Below are 23,172 nucleotides of genomic sequence, written 5' to 3' on the forward strand. Positions count from 1 at the left end.
CAAGATTTTTTTTTTATAGGAAGATTAGCCCTGAACTAACATCTGCCAATCTTCTTCTTTCTTCTGAGCAAGAGTGGCCCTGAGCTAACATCCATGCCCATCTTCCTCTACTTGTTATGTGGGACGTCTACCACAGCATGGGTTGCCACGCGGTGCCATGTCTGCAACCGGGATGTGAACCAGCAAACGCCAGGCTGCTGAAGTGCAATGTGCGTACTTACCGCTGGGCCATCGGGACGGCCCCAAAGGACGTTCCAAGATTTTTTACTTGATAAAGTTCAAAAATAGGAAGTGAAGCTGCCTGAAAATGCTTCTAGCTGACATTTCCCCCATGGCTCCCGCAGTGCTTCCATATTTGAATATATTAGTAGATTCTGGGATGATGGCTGAGAAGGAAGCACCAGGAATCTCTCTCCCACCTAGACAACAATTGTACTGGTAGAATCTGCCTGATGTAACTATTTGGCAACACTGGAGTATTTGATGGCTTGCCATTTCCAGAGGAAGACTTAGAGAGTGAATTAGGCTTACTTTAGGTCAATTTCAGCTCCCAGCACTGTGGCAGCTACCCAGTCCCTACCCCGGCCTGTAACTGTGCATGTGTTCTGATAGCAGCTTACAACCAGCCTGCAGGATCCAGGTTGGGCAAAAAGAACTCTGTCCTGCAGTTATCGGGGATCTGTGGTCTTATCACTGCTTACTGCTTCTGATCACAGAGAAGCAGACAAGGTGGTGGGAAGCGAATGCTGTCACATCTACCCACACTTTTGGAAGCTCCTTCCATGCTAGCTGAAGTGACTTACAAGGGATTTAAAGATCCAGTGCCCTTTGCTGTACCCTTCATTTTTCACTTTTTCCCCCTTCAGAAGCCAAGCATTAAAAACGAGAACATTCAGAAACAACTGCATATGCGGGGAAAATTAGAAAGTGACTACGCACACCCATGGAAAGGATCAAAAAAGACCTGAGAAGAGCATTACACATCAGGTTGATCCTCAGCACAGAGACACCGGACAACAATAAAAAAATAACTCAAAAAGCAATAACATAAATCATCAAGCTTCAGGAAAAGGGGATAATCTGATTCCCAGAGTGACCACATTATTAGATTCAAATGTCCAGTTCAACAAAAAAATCACAAGGCATACAAGGGAACAGGAAGTATGGCTCATTCACAAGAAAAAATAAATCAGCAGAAACTGTCCCTGAAAAGGCCTCATGGTGGATTTACTAAAGAAAGACTTTAAAGTAACTGTCTTGTTCTTGTGCTCTTGGTGTCAAATTGGTGCTTTCCATTACCACACATTCTCTTTCTTCAATGAGTGTGTGAGCAGCAGATGCAGAGAGGCACATCTTTATGAAGAGCTCACAGGCAAGACCATTCCTCTTGAGGTCGAGCCCGGTGACACCATTGAGAATGACAAAACCAAAATCCAAGACGAGAAGGGCATCCTAAGTCACCAACAGTGTCTGATTTTCATAGGCAAACAGCCAAAGGACAGGCATGGTCTCAAAGACCACAATATTCAGAGTCCACAGTGTACCTGGTGCTTCACCTGTGGGGTGGCATCATCAAGCCTTCCCTCTGCCAGCTCACTCAGAAATACAACAGCCACAGGATGATCCGCAAGTATTATGCTCGCCTATACCCCTGTGCTGTCCACTGTCACAACATACGGCCACAAGAACCACCTGTGCCCCAGAAAGAAGGTCAAATAAGGCCTTTCCAAAGGCTCCTGCTTTGCATGCAGGATGGCCTCCTGATTGAGACCCAAGGCCTTGGGGTCTCAGTAAAACCTGAGAGAAAAAAGAAAAACTGTCTTAAAGATGCTCAAAGAACCAACAGAAGAAATGGAGAGAGTCAAGAAAACAATGTGTGAACAAAATGGAAATATCCTTTAGGAGACAGAAAAACTAAGGGAAGCCAAAAGTAAATTCTGGAGTTGAAAAGTACAGTTACTGCAATCAAAAGTTCACTACAGGAATTAAAGCCAGATTTGGGGAAGCAGAAGAAAGAAATGTTGAACTTGCAAATAGGCGAATGGAAATTACTGCGTTTGAGGAACAGAAAGGACTGAAGAAAAGCAGAGAGCACAAGGGACATGGACAACAACAAGCAGACCAAAATAAACACCGTGGGATTCTGAGGAGGAGAAAATAGAAAGAAAGGGGCAGAGAGAACAGTTGAAGAAATAATGGCTGACAACTCCGAAACTTTGCTGAAAGACACGGAGACAAATATCCAAAAAGCTCAGCAAACTCCAAGTAAGATGAACTCAAGGAGACCCAAACTAGGCCCTAGAACAAGCAAACTTTTCCAATTCAAAGACGAAGAGACAATCTTGAAAGCTGCAACCAAAAAGTGAATCATCACATCCAAGGGATTTTCAATAACATCATCTGAAGGCTTCTCCTCAGAAACTCAGAACCCATAAGACAGTTGACCAATATACCTAAAGAGCTAAAAGAAAGAAAGTGTCACCCAAAGTCCTCTATCCAGCAAAAGTGTCCTTCCAAAGTAAAGGAGAAATGAAGGTATTCCCAGATACACAAAAGCTGAGGGAGTTCATGAGCACTAGCCTTCACCTGCAATACATGTTCAAGGGAGTCCTGCACGGTGAAACGAACGGACTCAACAGTAGCTCTAAGCCATTTGGATAAATAAAGATCTCGCTGATGGTAAATATATGGGCAATTAGGAAAGCTAGTATTATTGTGACCATGATCTATAACTGCAATTTTTGTTTTCTATCTGATGTAAGACACTAATATTTGTAAAGAAAATAAAGAAATGACTAGAGTGGAAGCCAGTGTTAAAATTTTTAGGTGTAGAGGCTAGTATGACATCAAAATCCAAAAGGGGTGGGGACGGATCTGTAGAGGAGCAGTTCTTAGAATTTATTGAAGTTAAGTTGGTATAAACTCAAATTGGAGGGTTTTAACTACAAGATGTGAAATGCAACCCGTATGGTAACCACCAAGACGACAGACACAGAATACACACCAAAGGAGACGAGAAAAGAATTTAAACAGTTCACTAGAAAAATCAACTAAACACAAAAGAAAGCAGTGTGACAGGAAATGAGGGACAAAAAAAGCCATGAGGCACATAAAAAGAAATAGCACAATGACAGAAGTCAGTCCCTCTTTGTCAGTCATGACATTGAATGTAAATGGACTGAACTCTCCAATCAAAAGACAGAGTTTGGCAGAACGGGTAAAAAAACAAATGACTCAACTATACGCAGTCTAGAAGAGACTCACTTGGGATCCAAAGACAAAAACAAGTTGTAAAGGAAAGGATGGAAACAGCTATTCTGTGAAAATAGTAACCAGAGAAAGCAGAGGTGGCTATAATGAAATCAGACAAAATGGACTCTAAATCAAAAAAGGTTACAAGAGACAAAGAAGGCCCTTATATATTAAGAAGGGCTCAAAACTGCAAGAAGATATAACAATTATAAACATTTATGCACCTAAGGACAGCCTGTCAAAATATATGAAGCAAAAACTGACAGAATCGAAGGGACAAATACACATTACTATTTAATAGAGGCATTTCTACAAGAGTAGTTGGTGATTTCAATACCCCATTCACAACAAGGAATAGAACAAGGAGACAGAAGCCATGTAAGGAAACGGAGGACTTGAACAACATGATAAACCAACTAGATGTCACGCACATATAGAGAGCAGTTGACCCAACAAGAAAATATACAGTCTTCTCAAGTGTACATGGGAGATTTTCCGAGATAGACCATATGTTAGGCCACAAATTAATAAAAGAAAGTAATATTATTAATAGTACAATTAATCACATGATAAATAATACATGATAACGTAATTATGTAGTCTACAAATTAATATCGTTAACCAATAGATTTAAAAAGATAGATGTTGTACAAAGCAGCTTCTCTAACCACAGTCGAATGAAGTCAGGAATTAATATCAAAAAGAAAACTGTAAAAGTGACAAAATTTTGAAAATTAAACAACACACTTTTAAACGACCACTGGATCCAAGAAGAAGTCACAAGGAAAAGTACAAAATACTTTGAGATAAATGAAAATGAAAACCTAACATAGAAGAACTTACGGGAGGCAGCAAAAGCAGTGCCAAGGCGGAAATGTATAGCTATAAACGGTGACATTAAAAAAATGGAGAGATCGGAAATCAGCAACTTAACTTTCCAACTTAGGGAACTAGAAAAAGAAGGACCAAACCCAAAGCTAGAAAAACAAGCACATAATAAAGAGTAGAGCTGAGATAAACAAAACAGAGAACAAAAAATATTAGAGAAAATCAAGGAAACCAAAAGTTGGTTCCTCGAAAAGTTCAACCAAACTGACAAGCTTGTAGGTAGATGGACTAAGAAAATAGAGAAAAAGGACGGACGTCAGAATTTCAGTGGGGACATTACTATCGATGCTACAGAAATAAAAAATATTATGAGAGTACTATGGAAAAGCTTATGACAACAAATTGGATAACCTAGATATATGGACAATTTCTTAGAAACACAAAACCTACCAAGACTAAATCACAAAGAAATAGATAAGCTGAACAGACCTGTAACTACCAAGGGGATTGAATCAGTAATCAAAAATCTCCCAATAAAGAAAAGCCCTGGACTTCACAGTTACACTGCTGAATTCTCCCATACACTTAAGAAAAACTAATACCAATCCTTACCAAATTGTTCCAAAAATTCCAAGGAGGAAATTCTTCAAAACTCATTCTATCAGACCAGTATTACCTTGATACCAAAGCTCGACAAAGACACTACAAGAAAAGAAAGCTACGGACCAATATCCCTGATGAACGTTAAGGTAAAAATCCTCAACGAAATACTAGCAAACAGTTTTGCAGCATATTAAAAGGATTATACACCATGAGCGCTGGGAGTTATTCCTGGAATGGAAACATCCTGAACGTATGAAAATCATTCAATTAACGCCACATCAACAGAACAGAGGGGAAAAAAACCCCATATGATTATCTTAATTGCTGCAAACAAAGCATTTGACAAGATTCAATATCCTTTCACGATAAAAATACTCAACAGATGAGGAACAGAAGGAACCTACTTCAAGATAATAAATGCCATCCATGAAAAACCCACAACAAACATCCTATTCAATGGTGAAAAGCTGAAATCTTTTCCTCTAAGATGAGGAACAACGCAAGGATGCCTGCTTGGACCATTTCTAGTCAACATAGTACTGCAAGTTCTAGACAGAGCTATCCGGGAAGACAAAATAAATAAATAAAAGGCAACCAAATGGGAAAGGAAGCAGTAAAATTATCATTGTTTGCAGATGATAGGTTCTCATATGTAGAAAACTCTAAAGATTACCTGCACCCACTAACACAAAAAATTAGAATAACCAGTTCAGCAAAGTAGCGTGATACAAAGTTGGTATTAAAAAATCAGTTGCATTTCTACAGTGTATTACATTTACCCTGTAAATGCACATCTTTCAGAGATGCCCAGTATTCCCAATACATACTATTAAAAGAGCCCCATCGAACAAAGGCTACTATTAAGTGCTCAGGACCTTTTTTTGAGATGCTTCATTCCTTCGCAGCAGTCTCAAAGATAAGGTTTTCCAACTAAGACAGCTTGATCAACATGATGGTCCAGGCTGACCGGGTCAATGTTGGTCTGCTGGCCCCTTCCAGCGTTACCTCAGTCAGCGTAAGAGTCTCTTTGGATGGCAATTCTACCTCCCATTTCCAGAAGACTACTTCAACTCTGAGAGCTGGCCGTTTTAAATAGGGTGCACTCTGTTGGGATAGGCTTCTTAGTATAACAGTAGCATTCAGTTTTGCTTCCCTTCAATTTAAATTTCTTCCTATATATTATACATCTTTGCAGCCTCCATTAAAGCCCAAGAGTTGTCTGGCTACAAGTGCAACTTGTCACACAGAAAGCAAAATGGAATCAACTTCATGGGAACTCTTAAGAAGAGAAGCACGACAAAAATGAACGTCATAAGTTTCACCTTATTTCCTCTCAGGAGTAACTTACCCCTCATTACAAACATAGTGAACCTGTGAACCAAGCTCCAAAGTCCCATTTACATACTGTACTGCGCCATCTACCGGCTCTACTGGATGTGGACATGATTTTCCTGAAAGACAATTTTCAAATTCGTTGTTTTATACAACTTTCAAAACAGATTTGAATCAAAATCAAAACTCTACATTGTTCTTTGGAATTTGTGGGAATATTGTTTACTTTCTTTAAGTATGATAGGGCCAAACTTAAGATTCACATTTACCTAGGCAACCAGCTGCCGAGCAAAAGATGCCCTGGAGATTTTCAAAGCCCTAAAAAATACCTTGCTATCTAAAACCTACATTCACATGAGAAAACCAGCAGTAGTGGAACATGTGCCATAAAATGTGTGAATAGCTCCAGAGTAATTAAGAAAAACCCAAAAATGTTTTGTTGACTTACTTCTACAAGCCTCCTGGAGAGGTGTCCATGTGTTATCAGCCTGACAGCGGGCAGAGGTGGGAAGAGGAGGTCTCTTGAGCCTGTAGCCTAGACGACACTCGTATTCTATTATGGCCCCAGGCCTATAACGGGGTTGAGCGACACCCTTCAGCTTCATGGATTGGTATCTTGGTGGATCACCACAGGCGTCTAGAAAAAAGAGAGTAAGAACATGAAAATAAAGCATGTTACCTCGTTCGTCAGACAGGGCCTGTGGCCTGGCAGCAGGTAAGCAGTACAGAAGAAATGCAAAAGTTCTTGGCGAGATGTTAAATGACTGTCCGTGCTTTTACCCAACTCGTCGTAGCGGTGGACAATGTGTCTTGGTCATTTTTAATAACATCCTTTTAGCTTTTGTTTGTTGGGGAATGAGGTGAACTTTCACTCAACAGTAAATTGAAGAGGCAACATCAATGCTTTTGGTTTTAAAATATATTTATAGGTATGCATCCTTCCCCAGTTTTTTCTAAATTCAGTCCAAAACTCACCTGTCCTCGAAGAAGTCTCTATAGTATATACCACGCTGCTGAGATTACCCTCCACAGTCTGAAACACAAACTCATGAGCACTTGGCACTGCAGGCTCTGCCTCCTCTCAGAGGGCGAGTTCCTAGAGCTCAGGGATCACATGCCTTCTTTTTCTACTACACTCTCTACCCAGGGGGGCTCAAGAAATGCTATGGGTAGAGGCGATGGTTAAATAAGCGTTGGTGATTTCACACATCAAAATAAATACGGACTGAAGACCTTCAAAATATAAGACATCCTTCCACAGTTTTCGTGTCAATGAACTGGGCATTTTCTAAGTGAACAGACGCCACCTCAATATCAAAATGAACTACTTTGATAGCCTTATATGAAAACAAATTTGATTTTTTGGACATTAGATAATTTAATCTTCCTTGGCTGATTAATGGATCATGCATTCCCCCAGAAGTTCCCTGAGGTAGCTGTTTGAGCTCTTCATCCAATAGGTCCCTCAGTAAAGCTGCTATATTGCTATGCTTTTAGACAAAGTTTTTACTTCTTGGTAGTTTTTTGGGGGGGATTTTTTTCTGCCTAGAATAACGTCATTTCTACTTCAGCAATTCCTCACAGTGCAACTAGAACAATATTGATATGAGAGAGTGACCAATGCTCTTCCACATCAGATGCCTGTCAATGGCACCCGTTGCCCTCAAGATGTGTCTAAGCCCCTTCACATGGCTAACAGACTTTTAAAATCTGTGTCTATCAAGACGCTGCTCCCTCTTGCACACTATTCTCAAGCCGTGTTCAATTCCACGCGGCGCCCATTACATTGTTAAATTACATGAGCACTGTAGGCTCCATGCATCACTTTACTTCAGCTCTGACCAGAGACCCTGCCATTCCTCCCACCCACTCATCCTCCAGTTTCATCTTAGATGCCGCTTCTTCCTTGAAGCTCTTGGCATCTCTCAATCAAAAAACCGGGTTAAGTGTCCTCCTGCTGCCCCAACTAACTCCTTCCATAGCTCTTTTCATATTGTAATTCTTTATTGTTCATACGCCCTATGAGACTGTCATCATGAGGACCACGTCTCATTCATCACGGCTCTTCTAGGACCCAGCACGAGAGCTGAATGAGCACTGGTATCAATCACTTCCACACACTCTTACATCCGAATTCAAATCTTTACTGTTCAGCCAACCTGTTTCAGAGGTGTCTGCAAATCATTACTTTTCTTCGCTGTTTTTATGCCTGTCTTCAATTTTGTGTCATTGGTTTAGGTATAGACAAATCCCTTTAGGAGAGATTTTTATTCCTTTCCTGTCAAAATAATTACGCTTAGTTTATTTTTTCATTATGAACTCATTCTTCATGACTGTTATTACTAGAAATTGTATTTTAACATTATCAAAGGTGAAGTCCAAACACTGTGGGTTAATGTTTTTTCCTAAAATTATCGTAATGAAGGATTCCAGTACTTGGTTCTTACAACGATAGTTACGACAGTAATAATTGTAGAAATACGACATTCCTTGTGTTGACCATTATTTTAAGTACTTTTAAACTCACTTACTCTTCATAATCATCCTCTGAGTTGGGTACTTAGTTGCAGGTCCTTCTAGTTGTGGCATATGGGACGCCACCTCAAAGTGGCCTGACGAGTGGTGCCATGTCCGTGCCCAGGATCTGAACCCTGGGCCGCCGCAGTGCAGCGCGCCAACTGAACCACTCGGCCACGGGGCCGGCCCCTCTAATAACTTTTTCCACTGAGAACAGACTGCCATTACAATTTATCGGCTTTGCTACACTTTTTCCCAATGCAGAGATGTTTTGGGAAAGGTCTGGCTACCAGATACAAATTCCAGGTATGTTCAAAATCAACTTTGATGCTCTTTAGCTGTGGGGACTCTTTTTAAGGTCAGGCCCACACTGATCACAGTACCCTGCTTTCTGAGAACGGGAGGAAAGACTGTTTGAGAAGGTCATACTTGAGCTCAAATTCAAAAGTTGAAAAGAAGTGCAAAGATATGCAAAAAGAAAGATCTCGGAGCAATAACATACCCAAACTGGGATGTACATGAAACAGAAAGGCCAATGGAGTTAGGGCAGTGTTTTCCGAACGTTTTGGCCTGCAGCCCAGAGATCGAGAAACACACTTTACGTTGTGAACCAGTATCCAGGCACACGGGCCTGAAATCAAGTTAGTACTCAGCCTCCACACCAGTGTACTCTGGTGTTTCCCCTTCCACTCTGCTTCTGAAGAAGTAAAATGCTGGTGAAGTCCCTCTAGATTGATTTCAGGATCCCTTAATGGGTTTGGCAGAATTTGGGGAAACAAAACAAACCCAAAATGCTGGCGTGGGCACTGAGTACAAGAGAACATCGTGTGAGATCAAATCGGAGCAGCAGCCAAGGCTGCAGGACGCAGAGCCTCTCCAGCCAGAGGAGGGCTCTTCCCCTTTCCTGTGGACCCGAATTTCCATCAGGTATTATCTCCCTTCAGCCCAAGCGACTTCCTTTAGCAATTGTTGCTGTGCAGGTCTATTGAAAGGGTCTATTTCTGGACTCTCTGTTCTGTTCCGTTGTTCTGTATGGTCATCTTTTCACCAACAGCACACTGTCTTGATGATATGCTGTATAGTTGTGTTTTATAATAAGTCATGACACAAAGTAGAAGGAGTCCCCTAATTTTGTTCAAAATTCTTCTGACCATTGCACTTCTTTTGGCTTTTCATATGAATTTTAGAATCAGCTTGTCAATTTCTACAAAAAGTTCTGCTGGGATCTTTCTTGGGATTGTGCAGAATTTATAGATGAGTTAAGGAGGACACGTTTATTATAGTGAATCTTCCAATCCATGACCAATGAATTTCTACTGATTAAGATCCTCTTTAATTTCTTTTATAAGTGTTTAGTTGTGTTTACCATTCAAATCTTGCACACGTGTTAGATCTACATGCAAGCACCTTGTGTATTTTGGAGCTGTTGTAAACACGACTGAAAAGAATTTCCATTTCTAACGTTTTTCTGCAACTGAGTTATGTATGTTGATCTTGTGACTTGCAACCTGGCTGAAGCTTCAGTCTTTCACATTTTCTACACAATCACGTCCTAAGTCAATAACGTCTATTCCATTTCTTCCTTTCTGAAATGTATGTTTATTTCTATCTTTCGCCTTATTGTGCTAGCTAAGACCTCCAACACAACGCTGAAGAGAGTGGAGAGAATACACATCCTTGTCTTCCTTCTACCTTAGCTAGAAATACATAGTAAATATAACGTTACCTGTGGGATTTTTGGAGGTACCTTTTATCAGTTTCAGATAGTTTCCTTCTATTCCTAGTTTGCTGAGGAGTTTTATCATGAAAGATGATGAATTCTGTTCAGCGCTTTTTTGGGGGCAGCTATTAAGATGATCATGTGATTTTTTTCTTTACACTCTCTTGATATGGTAAAAAATTAACTTCTGAATTTGAATCAACCTTGCATTCATGATTAAATCTTGCTTGATTATGATGTATTCTCATTTTATATATGACAGGATTTCACCTGTACATAAGTTTTCATTCTATATTCATTATGGATGCTGTTTACTATTTTCTTGCAATGATTTTGTCTGGTCTTGGTATCACGGCAATGCCATTCTCATGATAGGAGTTGAGAAGTGTTCCCGCCTCTTCTATTTTCTTGAAGAGTTTGCGTAGAGCTGCTCTTATTTTGTCCTTAAATGTTTGGCAGAACATCCCAGTGAGCACACGGGGCCTGCAGTTCTCCTTGCGAGAAGGTTTAAGCTGTCAAATTAAGAGGCACAAAGTTGCTTGCTTTATTCCTTTATTATCCTGTGAATGTCTGCAGGATATTTAGTGATGTCCGTTTTCATTCTTGCTATTGGTATTTTATATCTTCTTTCTGTCGTGTCACACTGACTACGGGTCTATTCACATTACTGATCTTCTCTAAGAAAAAAATGTTGGTTTCACTGATTCTCTGGTTTTTTTTTCTCTTTTCATATCAGTAATTTCTATTTTATTTATTTCCTTCTGTTTCCTTGTTTTGGGTTTAATTTTCTCTTCTCTTTATTTTCTTAAGGTAGAAGCTTAGATTAATAATTTGAGACTTTTCCCTGTTTCTAATATAAGTATTATGCTGTAACCTTTATGCAGTGCTTTTGCTCTACAAATTTTGATATGTTTTCTTTTCATTTTTATACAATTCAAAACACTTTCTCATATCCCTTGTGACTTCTTCTCTGTCTCAATTGTTGGTGAGTCGTGTCTTGCATAATTTTCATGTATTTGGGGATTTTACAGATATCTTCATTGGATTTCTACATTCATTCCATTGTGATCAGAGAATGTACTGTGAATGATTTCAACTTTTTAAAATTTGTTAAAAATTATCTTATTGCCTAGAATATGGTATTAGAGAATGTTCTATGTGCACTTGAAAAGAGTAAATATTTTGTTGTTATTCAGTGGTTCCTTTCCTTCAAGCATCCAATCCCCTCAGTGTCTCCCTGCTGTTGGTCACTCTCTAGTGTCTTAAATATTCTTTTACTAATATGTTTTGTCATATTTAGCAATCTTATCAGCAAGAGAGCCTGTATTTTCCAATTTACCTCACCACTTCCTACAGCCAGAACTCTGAGACTTCTGATAATACAAGATAAAACTTTCTTATAATACAAGGCCAGTGTGTGATGAGCTTTTTGCCGCTTTCAAGCAAAAAAAAAAAAATCCTAACTCATGCACATACACAGTAGTTCACAAGGTAAAATTGGCGTGCCAAGCACACGATGGGTAAGGGGTGGGGAACTCTACAGCTAGAAATTTTTTGACTTTATTTGACCTATATTGAAGTAAATTAGAAGTCAATTTAACAGGAGGAGGATGCACATATGACTGTTGTGTTTACCTTCAGGTAAAACGATTGATAAAGTTTTTCTTTAGTATTTACAAATGAAGACGGATATCAATGGAACTATTTGAACCTTTACACTCAGGCGGCTTACTGCTCCATACGTCATTCCCAGAGCAGACAAGCTTGCTCTCTCCAACAAGTGAATATTCATCCGGTCCATTTGAAGGATCACAACTGTAAATTACTACCTCACCGTATCTAAATTCCTCCTGGTCGCTTTTGCTGTGTTTTCCATTTTGTATTTTTGGAGGTGGTCTACAAAGCATCACTGAACAAGGGAAAAAAAGAGGGCGTGAAAGGCAAAAGGAAAGGTAAAAGAGTAAGCTGGCGTTAGTAAAGTCCTAGGAACTGCTTGAATACGCTCATTAACATATGATTTGTACAATCTAGCTGTGCATCCAACATCCATTCAGAAGAAGGATTCTATGAGAAATTGCATTACCCTAAATTCAAACCATTAACACAAAAATGGACTTACAAAATAAAACCTGTTTTCTTAAATATCTATATAAAATATCTAAACGAAATATCTACATTTATGTGTAAGGCCATGCTACGTTTTGTTCTCATCACAAGAGAAGCTGACAATTTAATGAGAAAATATACTTGTGATGAAAATTAAAACTCAGTGCTACTTCGCATAGCCTTTCTAATTTATAAACAGATCCATTTGCTAAATCGGTGGTTTACAATACCAAGATACTATTGTCTTTTTTCACTTTCATCCTTATGAGTGTATGGCGAAACTTCCCGGAGGGTAGAAATTGCACGACAATGCAACAGAGTGAATATAGATGTCATCTGTTAAGAAACATAGTGAACAGATTTGCCATAATTTAAAACAATGCCACTATTCTCACTATTTGTTTTGGAACATTGATTTTTCACAAAAATATGATGAATATGTTACCATGTATTGACCTTACTGTTCTTAAAAATAAACAAACAATTATTTAAAAAGTCTCAGTTTTAATTCCAATATAAGGAATGTCAAGATATAAGTCACATGAAGGAAAGTTTGTTGGGGTCTTTGTTAGTTTAAAAAGGTAAGGGGTTCTCAGGGCACAAAGTGTGAGAACTGCTGGTCAAAATTCTAGAGCATACAGTTAAGTTACCTTGACATAGTGGGGGATTGTCACTCCAATTCACATTTTCCCCATCAAGTTCACAATACAGAATTTTAGTTCCAATTAAGTTATAACTAAAAGAGAAAGAAAAAGTTACAGTGTTCTTTACCAGTCAACAAGATGCAAATAATAATGAAGAAAATGTTTATACGGTTATTTTTCTGCACTACTACAGTTTGAGAAAAAGTTTCTAAAATAACAAATGGCTGATAAAATCTGCAATTTAACTAAAGAGTTTCTGCATTTGAACACGCATTGGCCAAGAGCAAAAATGTCTAAATAAATCTGTCATACCTGTCTGTCAGGCCTCTTTTCTCTCTCTGGCAATCACATTACATGCGCATTTCTACGTCCTCACTCATGCCATTCTGCTCAGGAAGGACAGTGACTGAGGAGAGAGAACAGGCCCTGGAGCTTGCCTGCCTGGATGCCAGTCCCGGCTCCACGAGGGACCTGTATTGGAGCTTGGGCGAGTCCCCTAATGTTTCTCTGGCTCAGCTTCCTCATCGATGAAGAGCGGATATTGCACCTACCTCATGGGGCTGTTCTGAGGCTGAGATGAGTTAGCATCTGGCACACAGTGAGGGCCAGGTAGGTTTTGGCTCCTCTTTACGTGCTTTAGATCAGAATGTCTTTCTAGGAAGAGGTCAGGAATTCTCCTGGACGAAATCTTCTCTGGTGACTTAAATTCAGCTCCCTCTCCTCCTTCCGGACTCTCATCTCATTGTAGTAATCATGAGCAATTCTGTCTATTTGGTACTTCTCATTTACTATTTGGCTTTGACACCTCTCTAGATATATTGTGTTTTTCCAGAAGGCTACAACTTCTTTGAGAAGAGTCTCTGTCTTAAACTTTTGGTATTCCTCAAAGTGCCTAGCAGAGCCTCTCTTTGTAAGTATTACCTCGATATTCCAAGATATTTTTTTATAGGAAGATTAGCCCTGAGCCAACAACTGGCAATCTTCCTCTTTCTTCTGAGGAAGAGTGGCCCTGAGCTAACATCCATGCCCATCTTCCTCTACTTCATATGTGGGACGCCTACCACAGCATGGTTTGCCACGCAGTGCCAAGTCTGCACCCGTGACCTGAACAGGCAAACCCTAGGCTGCACAAGCACAACATGTCCAGTTACCCGCTGGGCCATTGGGCGGGCCCCAAAGAACGTTCCAACATTTTTTACTTGATAAAGTTAAACAATAAGAAGTGAAGCTGCCTGAACGTGCTTCTAGCTGACATTTCCCCCAAGGCTCCTGCAGTGCTTCCATATTCAAATATATTAGAGGATTCTGGGGTGACCGAGAAGAAAGCACCAGGAATCTCTCTCCCACCTAGACAACAATGGTACTGGTAGAATCTGCCTGATGTAACTGTATCGCAACACTGGAGTATCTGATGGCTTGCCATTTCCAGGGGAAGACTTAGAGAGCTAATTAGCCTTACTTTTGGTCAATTTCACCTCCCAGCACTGTGGCAGCTACCCAGTCCCTACCCCAGCCCGTAACTGTGCATGTGTTCTGATAGCAGCTTACAAGCAGCCTGTAGGATCCAGGTTGGGCAAAAAGAACTCTGTCCTGCAGTTATCAGGGATGTGTGGTCTTAGCACTGCTTACTGCTTCTGATCACAGAGAAGCAGACAAGGAGGTGGGCAGCCATTGCTGTCACATCTACCCACACTTTTGGAAGCTCCTTCCATGCCAGCTGAAGTGACTTACAAGGGATTTAAAGAGTCAGTGCCCTTTGCTGTCTGCTTCATTTTTTCCTTTTCCCCTTCAGAAGCCAAGCATTAAAACTGAGAACATTCAAAAACAACTGCATATGTGGGGAAAATTGGAAAGTGACTACGCACATCCAGGGAAAGGATCAGAAAAGACCTGAGAAGAGCATCACACATCAGGCTGATACTCAGCACAGAGACACCTGACAACAACAACAAAAATAACCCCAAAAGCAATAACATGAAACATTGAGCTTTAGGAAAAGGGGATAATCTGATTCCCAGAGTGACCACATTATTAGATTCAAATGTCCAGTTCAACAGAAACTTCACAAGGCATACAAAGGAACAGGAAGTATGGCACATTCACAAGAAAAAATAAATCAGCAGAAACTGTCCCTGAAAAGGCTCATGGTGGATTTACTAAAGAAAGACTTTAAAGTAACTGTCTTGTTCTTGTGCTCTTGGTGTCAAATTGGTGGTTTCCACTACGACACTTTCTTTTTCTTCAATGAGCACGTGAGCAGCAGATGCAGAGAGGCACATCTTTATGAAGACCGCGCGGGCAAGACCATTGCTCTTGAGGCTGAGCCCAGTGACACCATTGAGAATGACAAAACCAAAATCCAAGACAAGAAGGTCATGCTAAGTCACCAACAGTGTCTGATTTTCATAGGCAAACAGCTAAAGGACAGGCACGGTCTCAAAGACCACAATATTCAGAGTTCACGGTGTACCTGGTGCATCACCTGTGGGGTGGCATCATCACGCCTTCCCTCTGCCAGCTCACCCAGAAATACAACGGTGACAGGATGATCAGCAAGTATTATGCTCGCCTACACCTCTGTGCTGTCCACTGTCACAACAAGTACAGCCACAACAACCACCTGTGCCCCAGAAAGAAGGTCAAATAAGGCCTTTCCACAGCCTCCTGCTTTGCATGCAGGATGGCTTCCTTATCTAGCCCCAAGGCCCTGGGGCCTCAGTAAAACCTGAGAGAAAAGAGAAAAACTGTCTGAAAGCTGCTCAAAGAACCAACAGAAAAATGGAGAGAGTCAAGAAAACAATGTGTGAACAAAATGGAAATATCCTTTAGGAGACAGAAAACCTAAAGGAAACCAAAGGTAAATTCTGGAGTTGAAAAGTACAATTACTGCAATCAAAAGTTCACGATAGGAATTAAAGCCAGATTTGAGGAAGCAGAAGAAAGACTTGTTGAACTTGCAGATAGGAGAATGGAAATTACTGCGTTTGAGGAACAGAAAGGACTGAAGAAGAGCAAAGAGAGTCCAAGGGAAATGGAGGATAACAACAAGCAGAGCAAAATAAACACTGTGGGATTCTGAGGAGGAGAAAATAGAAAGAAAGGGGCAGAGAGAACAGTTGACGAAATAATGGCTGACAACTCCGAAACTTTGCTGAAAGACACGGAGACAAATATCCAAAAAGCTCAGCAAACTCCAAGATGAACTCAAGGAGACCCAAACTAGGCCCTAGAACAAGCAAACTTTTCCAATTCAAAGACGAAGAGACAATCTTGAAAGCTGCAACCAAAAAGTGAATCATCACATCCAAGGGATTTTCAATAACATCATCTGAAGGCTTCTCCTCAGAAACTCAGAACCCCTAAGACAGTTGACCAATATACCTAAAGAGCTAAAAGAAAGAAAGTGTCACCCAAAGTCCTCTATCGAGCAAAAGTGTCCTTCCAAAGGGAAGGAGAAATGAAGTTATTCCCAGATATGCAAAAGCTGAGGGCGTTCATGACCGCTAGCCCTCACCTGCAATACATGTTCAAGGGAGTCCTGCACGGTGAAACGAACGGACTCAACAGTAGCTCTAAGCCATTTGGATAAATAAAGATGTCACCGATGGTAAATATATGGGTAATTATGAAAGCTAGTATTATTGTGAGCATGATGTATAACTGCAATTTTTGTACTCTATCTGATTTAAGAGACTAATATTTGTAAAGAAAAAAAAGAGATTACTAGTGTAGAAGCCACTATTAAAATTTTTAGGTGTAGAGGCTAGTATCACATCAAAATCCAAAACGGGTGGGAACGGATCTGTAGAGGAGTAGTTCTTAGAATTTATTGAAGTTAAGTTGGTATAAACTCAAATTGGAGGGTTATAACTATAGGACATGAAATGCAATCCTTATGGTAACCACCAAGAAGACAGACACAGAATACACACCAAAGAAGATGAGAAAAGAATTTAAACAGTTCACTAGAAAAATCAACTAAACACAAAAGAAAGCAGTGTGACAGGAAATGAGGGACAAAAAAAGCCATGAGGCACATAAAAAGAAATAGCACAATGACAGAAGTCAGTCCCTCTTTGTCAGTCATGACATTGAATGTAAATGGACTGAACTCTCCAATCAAAAGACAGAGCTTGGCAGAACGGGTAAAAACACATGACTCAGCTATACGCAGTCTAGAAGAGACTCACTTGGGATCCAAAGACAAAAACAAGTTGTAAAGGAAAGGATGGAAACAGCTATTCTGTGAAAATAGTAACCAAAGAAAGCAGAGGTGGCTATAATGAAATCAGACAAAATGGACTCTAAATCAAAAAAGGTTACAAGAGACAAAGAAGGCCCTTAAATATTAAGAAGGGCTCAAAACTGCAAGAAGATATAACAATTATAAACATTTATGCACCTAAGGACAGCCTGTCAAAATATATGAAGCAAAAACTGACAGAATCGAAGGGATAAATACACATTACTATTTAATAGAGGCATTTCTACAAGAGTAGTTGGTGATTTCAATACCCCATTCACAACAAGGAATAGAACAAGGAGACAGAAGCCATGTAAGGAAACGGAGGACTTGAACAACATGATAAACCAACTAGATGTCACGCACATATAGAGAGCAGTTGACCCAACAAGAAAATATACAGTCTTCTCAAGTGTACATGGGAGATTTTCCGAGATAGACCATATGTTAGGCCACAAATCAATAAAAGAAAGTAATATTATTAATAGTACAATTAATCACATGATAAATAATACATGATAACGTAATTATGTAGTCTACAAATTAATATCGTTAACCAATAGATTTAAAAAGATAGATGTTGTACAAAGCAGCTTCTCTAACCACAGTCGAATGAAGTCAGGAATTAATATCAAAAAGAAAACTGTAAAAGTGACAAAATTTTGAAAATTAAACAACACACTTTTAAACGACCACTGGATCCAAGAAGAAGTCACAAGGAAAAGTACAAAATACTTTGAGATAAACGAAAATGAAAACCTAACATAGAAGAACTTACGGGAGGCAGCAAAAGCAGTGCCAAGGCGGAAATGTATAGCTATAAACGGTGACATTAAAAAAATGGAGAGATCGGAAATCAGCAACTTAACTTTCCAACTTAGGGAACTAGAAAAAGAAGGACCAAACCCAAAGCTAGAAAAACAAGCACATAATAAAGAGTAGAGCTGAGATAAACAAAACAGAGAATAAAAAATATTAGAGAAAATCAAGGAAACCAAAAGTTGGTTCCTCGAAAAGTTCAACCAAACTGACAAGCTTGTAGGTAGATGGACTAAGAAAATAGAGAAAAAGGATGGACGTCAGAATTTCAGTGGGGACATTACTATCGATGCTACAGAAATAAAAAATATTATGAGAGTACTATGGAAAAGCTTATGACAACAAATTGGATAACCTAGATATATGGACAATTTCTTAGAAACACAAAACCTACCAAGACTAAATCACAAAGAAATAGATAAGCTGAACAGACCTGTAACTACCAAGGGGATTGAATCAGTAATCAAAAATCTCCCAATAAAGAAAAGCCCTGGACTTCACAGTTACACTGCTGAATTCTCCCATACACTTAAGAAAAACTAATACCAATCCTTACCAAATTGTTCCAAAAATTCCAAGGAGGAAATTCTTCAAAACTCATTCTATCAGACCAGTATTACCTTGATACCAAAGCTCGACAAAGACACTACAAGAAAAGAAAGCTACGGACCAATATCCCTGATGAACGTTAAGGTAAAAATCCTCAACGAAATACTAGCAAACAGTTTTGCAGCATATTAAAAGGATTATACACCATGAGCGCTGGGAGTTATTCCTGGAATGGAAACATCCTCAACGTATGAAAATCATTCAATTAACGCCACATCAACAGAACAGAGGGGAAAAAAACCCCATATGATTATCTCAATTGCTGCAAACAAAGCATTTGACAAGATTCAATATCCTTTCACGATAAAAATACTCAACAGATGAGGAACAGAAGGAACCTACTTCAAGATAATAAATGCCATCCATGAAAAACCCACAACAAACATCCTATTCAATGGTGAAAAGCTGAAATCTTTTCCTCTAAGATGAGGAACAACGCAAGGATGCCTGCTTGGACCATTTCTAGTCAACATAGTACTGCAAGTTCTAGACAGAGCTATCCGGGAAGACAAAATAAATAAATAAAAGGCAACCAAATGGGAAAGGAAGCAGTAAAATTATCATTGTTTGCAGATGATAGGTTCTCATATGTAGAAAACTCTAAAGATTACCTGCACCCACTAACACAAAAAATTAGAATAACCAGTTCAGCAAAGTAGCGTGATACAAAGTTGGTATTAAAAAATCAGTTGCATTTCTACAGTGTATTACATTTACCCTGTAAATGCACATCTTTCAGAGATGCCCAGTATTCCCAATACATACTATTAAAAGAGCCCCATCGAACAAAGGCTACTATTAAGTGCTCAGGACCTTTTTTTGAGATGCTTCATTCCTTCGCAGCAGTCTCAAAGATAAGGTTTTCCAACTAAGACAGCTTGATCAACATGATGGTCCAGGCTGACCGGGTCAATGTTGGTCTGCTGGCCCCTTCCAGCGTTACCTCAGTCAGTGTAAGAGTCTCTTTGGATGGCAATTCTACCTCCCATTTCCAGAAGACTACTTCAACTCTGAGAGCTGGCCGTTTTAAATAGGGTGCACTCTGTTGGGATAGGCTTCTTAGTATAACAGCAGCATTCAGTTTTGCTTCCCTTCAATTTAAATTTCTTCCTATATATTACACATCTTTGCAGCCTCCATTAAAGCCCAAGAGTTGTCTGGCTACAAGTGCAACTTGTCACACAGAAAGCAAAATGGAATCAACTTCATGGGAACTCTTAAGAAGAGAAGCACGACAAAAATGAACGTCATAAGTTTCACCTTATTTCCTCTCAGGAGTAACTTACCCCTCATTACAAACATAGTGAACCTGTGAACCAAGCTCCAAAGTCCCATTTACATACTGTACTGCGCCATCTACCGGCTCTACTGGATGTGGACATGATTTTCCTGAAAGACAATTTTCAAATTCGTTGTTTTATACAACTTTCAAAACAGATTTGAATCAAAATCAAAACTCTACATTGTTCTTTGGAATTTGTGGGAATATTGTTTACTTTCTTTAAGTATGATAGGGCCAAACTTAAGATTCACATTTACCTAGGCAACCAGCTGCCGAGCAAAAGATGCCCTGGAGATTTTCAAAGCCCTAAAAAATACCTTGCTATCTAAAACCTACATTCACATGAGAAAACCAGCAGTAGTGGAACATGTGCCATAAAATGTGTGAATATCTCCAGAGTAATTAAGAAAAACCAAAAATGTTTTGTTGACTTACTTCTACAAGCCTCCTGGAGAGGTGTCCATGTGTTATCAGCCTGACAGCGGGCAGAGGTGGGAAGAGGAGGTCTCTTGAGCTTGTAGCCTAGACGACACTCGTATTCTATTATGGCCCCAGGCCTATAACGGGGTTGAGCGACACCCTTCAGCTTCATGGATTGGTATCTTGGTGGATCACCACAGGCGTCTAGAAAAAAGAGAGTAAGAACATGAAAATAAAGCATGTTACCTCGTTCGTCAGACAGGGCCTGTGGCCTGGCAGCAGGTAAGCAGTACAGAAGAAATGCAAAAGTTCTTGGCGAGATGTTAAATGACTGTCCATGCTTTCACCCAGTTGGTGGTAGTGGTGGACGATGTGTCTTGGTCATTTTTAATAACATCCTTTTAGCTTTTGTTTGTTGGGGAATGAGGTGAATTTTCAATCAACAGTAAATTGAAGAGACAACATCAATGCTTTTGGCTTTAAAATATATTTATAGGTATGCATCCTTCCCCAGTTTTGTCTAAATTCAGTCCAAAACTCACCTGTCTCGAAGAAGTCTCCGTAATATATACCACTCTGCTGAGATTATCCTCCATAGTCTGAAACACAAACTCATGAGCACTTGGCACTGCAGGCTCAATCTCCTCTAAGAGGGCGAGCTCCTAGAGCTCAGGGATCACATGCCTTCTTTTTCTGCTACACTCTCTACCCAGGGGGGCTTAAGAAATGCTGCGGTAAGAGGCGATGATTAAATTAGCGTGGCAGATTTCATACATCAAAATAAATACGGACGGAAGTCCTTCAAAATATAAGACATTGTTCCACAGTTTTCATATCAGTGATCTGAGCATTTTGTACGTGAATAGATGCCGCTTAAATATCAAAATGATTTACTTTGATGGCATTACATGAAAAAAATTCGCCTCCTTGGACATTAGATAATTTAATCTTCCTTGGCTGATTAATGGATCATGCGGTTCCCCCAGAAGTTCCCTGAGGTAGCTGTTTGAGCTTTTCATCCAATAGATCCCTCCAGTAAAGCTACTATATTGCTATGATTTTTGATAAATTTGTTACTTCTTGGTAGTTTTTTGGGGAGGATTTTTTTCTGCCTAGAATAACGTCATTTCTACTTCAGCAATTCCTCACAGTGCAACTAGAACAATATTGATATGAGAGAGTGACCAATGCTCTTCCACATCAGATGCCTGTCAATGGCACCCGTTGCCCTCAAGATGTGTCTAAGCCCCTTCACATGGCTAACAGACTTTTAAAATCTGTGTCTATCAAGACGCTGCTCACTCTTGCACACTATTCTCAAGCCGTGTTCAATTCCACGCGGCGCCCATTACATTGTTAAATTACATGAGCACTGTAGGCTCCATGCATCACTTTACTTCAGCTCTGACCAGAGACCCTGCCATTCCTCCCACCCACTCATCCTCCAGTTTCATCTTAGATGCTGCTTCTTCCTTGAAGCTCTTGGCATCTCTCAATCAAAAAACCGGGTTAAGTGTCCTCCTGCTGCCCCAACTAACTCCTTCCATAGCTCTTTTCATATTGTAATTCTTTATTGTTCATACGCCCTATGAGACTGTCGTCATGAGGACCACGTCTCATTCATCACGGCTCTTCTAGGACCCAGCACGAGAGCTGAATGAGCACTGGTATCAATCACTTCTACACACTCTTACATCCAAATTCAAATCTTTACTGTTCAGCCAACCTGTTTCAGAGTTGTCTGCAAATCATCATTTTTCTTTGCTGTTTTTATGCCTGTCTTCAATTTTATGTCAGTGGTTCAGGTATAGACAAATCCCTTTATCAGAATTTTTTATTCCTTTCCTGTCAAAATAATTATGCTTAGTTTATTTTTTCATTAGGAACTCATTCTTCATTACTGTCATTATTAGAAATAGTATTTTAACATTATCAAAGGTGAGGTCCAAATTTTGTGGATTAATGTTTTTCCCTAAAATATCATAATGAAGGATTCCAGTACTTGGTTCTTACAACAATGATAGTCATGACAGCAATAATTGTAGATATACGACCTTCCTTGTGTTGACCATTATTTTAAGTACTTTTAAACTCACTTAATCTTCATAATCATCGTCTGAGTTGGGTACCACTTCCCCTCCTTAAGATGAACACACTGAGGCACGGTAACGTGAAGTATCTCACCCAAGAACACATTCTCAGTAGGCAGCAGACCCAGGAGTCTAGCCAGGCATCCTGGTTCCACTACCACCACTGCTTCCCATCACGGTCTCTCATGTGGAACCCTCACTTGCTGCCCCAACTAGCTCCTTCCATAGCTCTCTTCATATTGTAATTCTTTATTTTTATACTCCCTAGGAGACTATCACCTTCTTGAGGACCACTGCTCTGTCAGTGGCCATGCTGTGCTGATGGCCCACATACTAAAATAACAGAGCAAGCTTGACATGGATGTGAGCTCAGGGTGAATCTTCCTCAGCAAAAAAGAAAAACAACAAAAGACCTAAACCATGGGAACTTTTAGAACGTGTTCAAACGTAAGGAAATTTCAACCTAAAATCAGCTTATACACATATGCATTGTTATATGTGAACTTCATGTAACCAGAGATACATCATAGACCCTCATCCAAAGAATTCATGGCCCCTGGACAGCAGTAGATCTTTAATTATAAAGCCCTTTTACCTTATTTTCAGAAGACCCTACCAAATTTAGAGAGGCCATCCCCTAAACCTCCCCTATTCATCTCAAAATGCTTAGAGATATTAAAGAAATCAGCACACTGGAACAGAATTAT

General features: G+C 39.8%; 1 protein-coding gene and 1 pseudogene across 1 annotated transcript in view; one reads left to right on the forward strand and one right to left on the reverse strand.

The window, feature by feature from the left end:
* The window catches only part of LOC124251581 (membrane cofactor protein-like), a 40,212-nt gene that overhangs the window by 12,234 nt on the left and 4,806 nt on the right, over nt 1–23,172 (reverse strand). Inside the window, exons 2-6 of the mRNA XM_046684473.1 lie at nt 20,391–20,579; nt 19,960–20,062; nt 13,009–13,094; nt 6,464–6,652; nt 6,032–6,134 (exon numbers count right to left, since the gene is read on the reverse strand). Coding sequence (XP_046540429.1) covers nt 6,032–6,134; nt 6,464–6,652; nt 13,009–13,094; nt 19,960–20,062; nt 20,391–20,579 — 670 coding nt within the window. The remainder of the gene's footprint in view (nt 1–6,031; nt 6,135–6,463; nt 6,653–13,008; nt 13,095–19,959; nt 20,063–20,390; nt 20,580–23,172) is intronic.
* LOC124251582 (ubiquitin-60S ribosomal protein L40-like) lies at nt 1,175–1,719 on the forward strand (annotated as a pseudogene).

The sequence above is a fragment of the Equus quagga genome, chromosome 13, assembly GCF_021613505.1.
Source record: "Equus quagga isolate Etosha38 chromosome 13, UCLA_HA_Equagga_1.0, whole genome shotgun sequence".
Classification (NCBI taxonomy): Eukaryota; Metazoa; Chordata; class Mammalia; order Perissodactyla; family Equidae; genus Equus; species Equus quagga.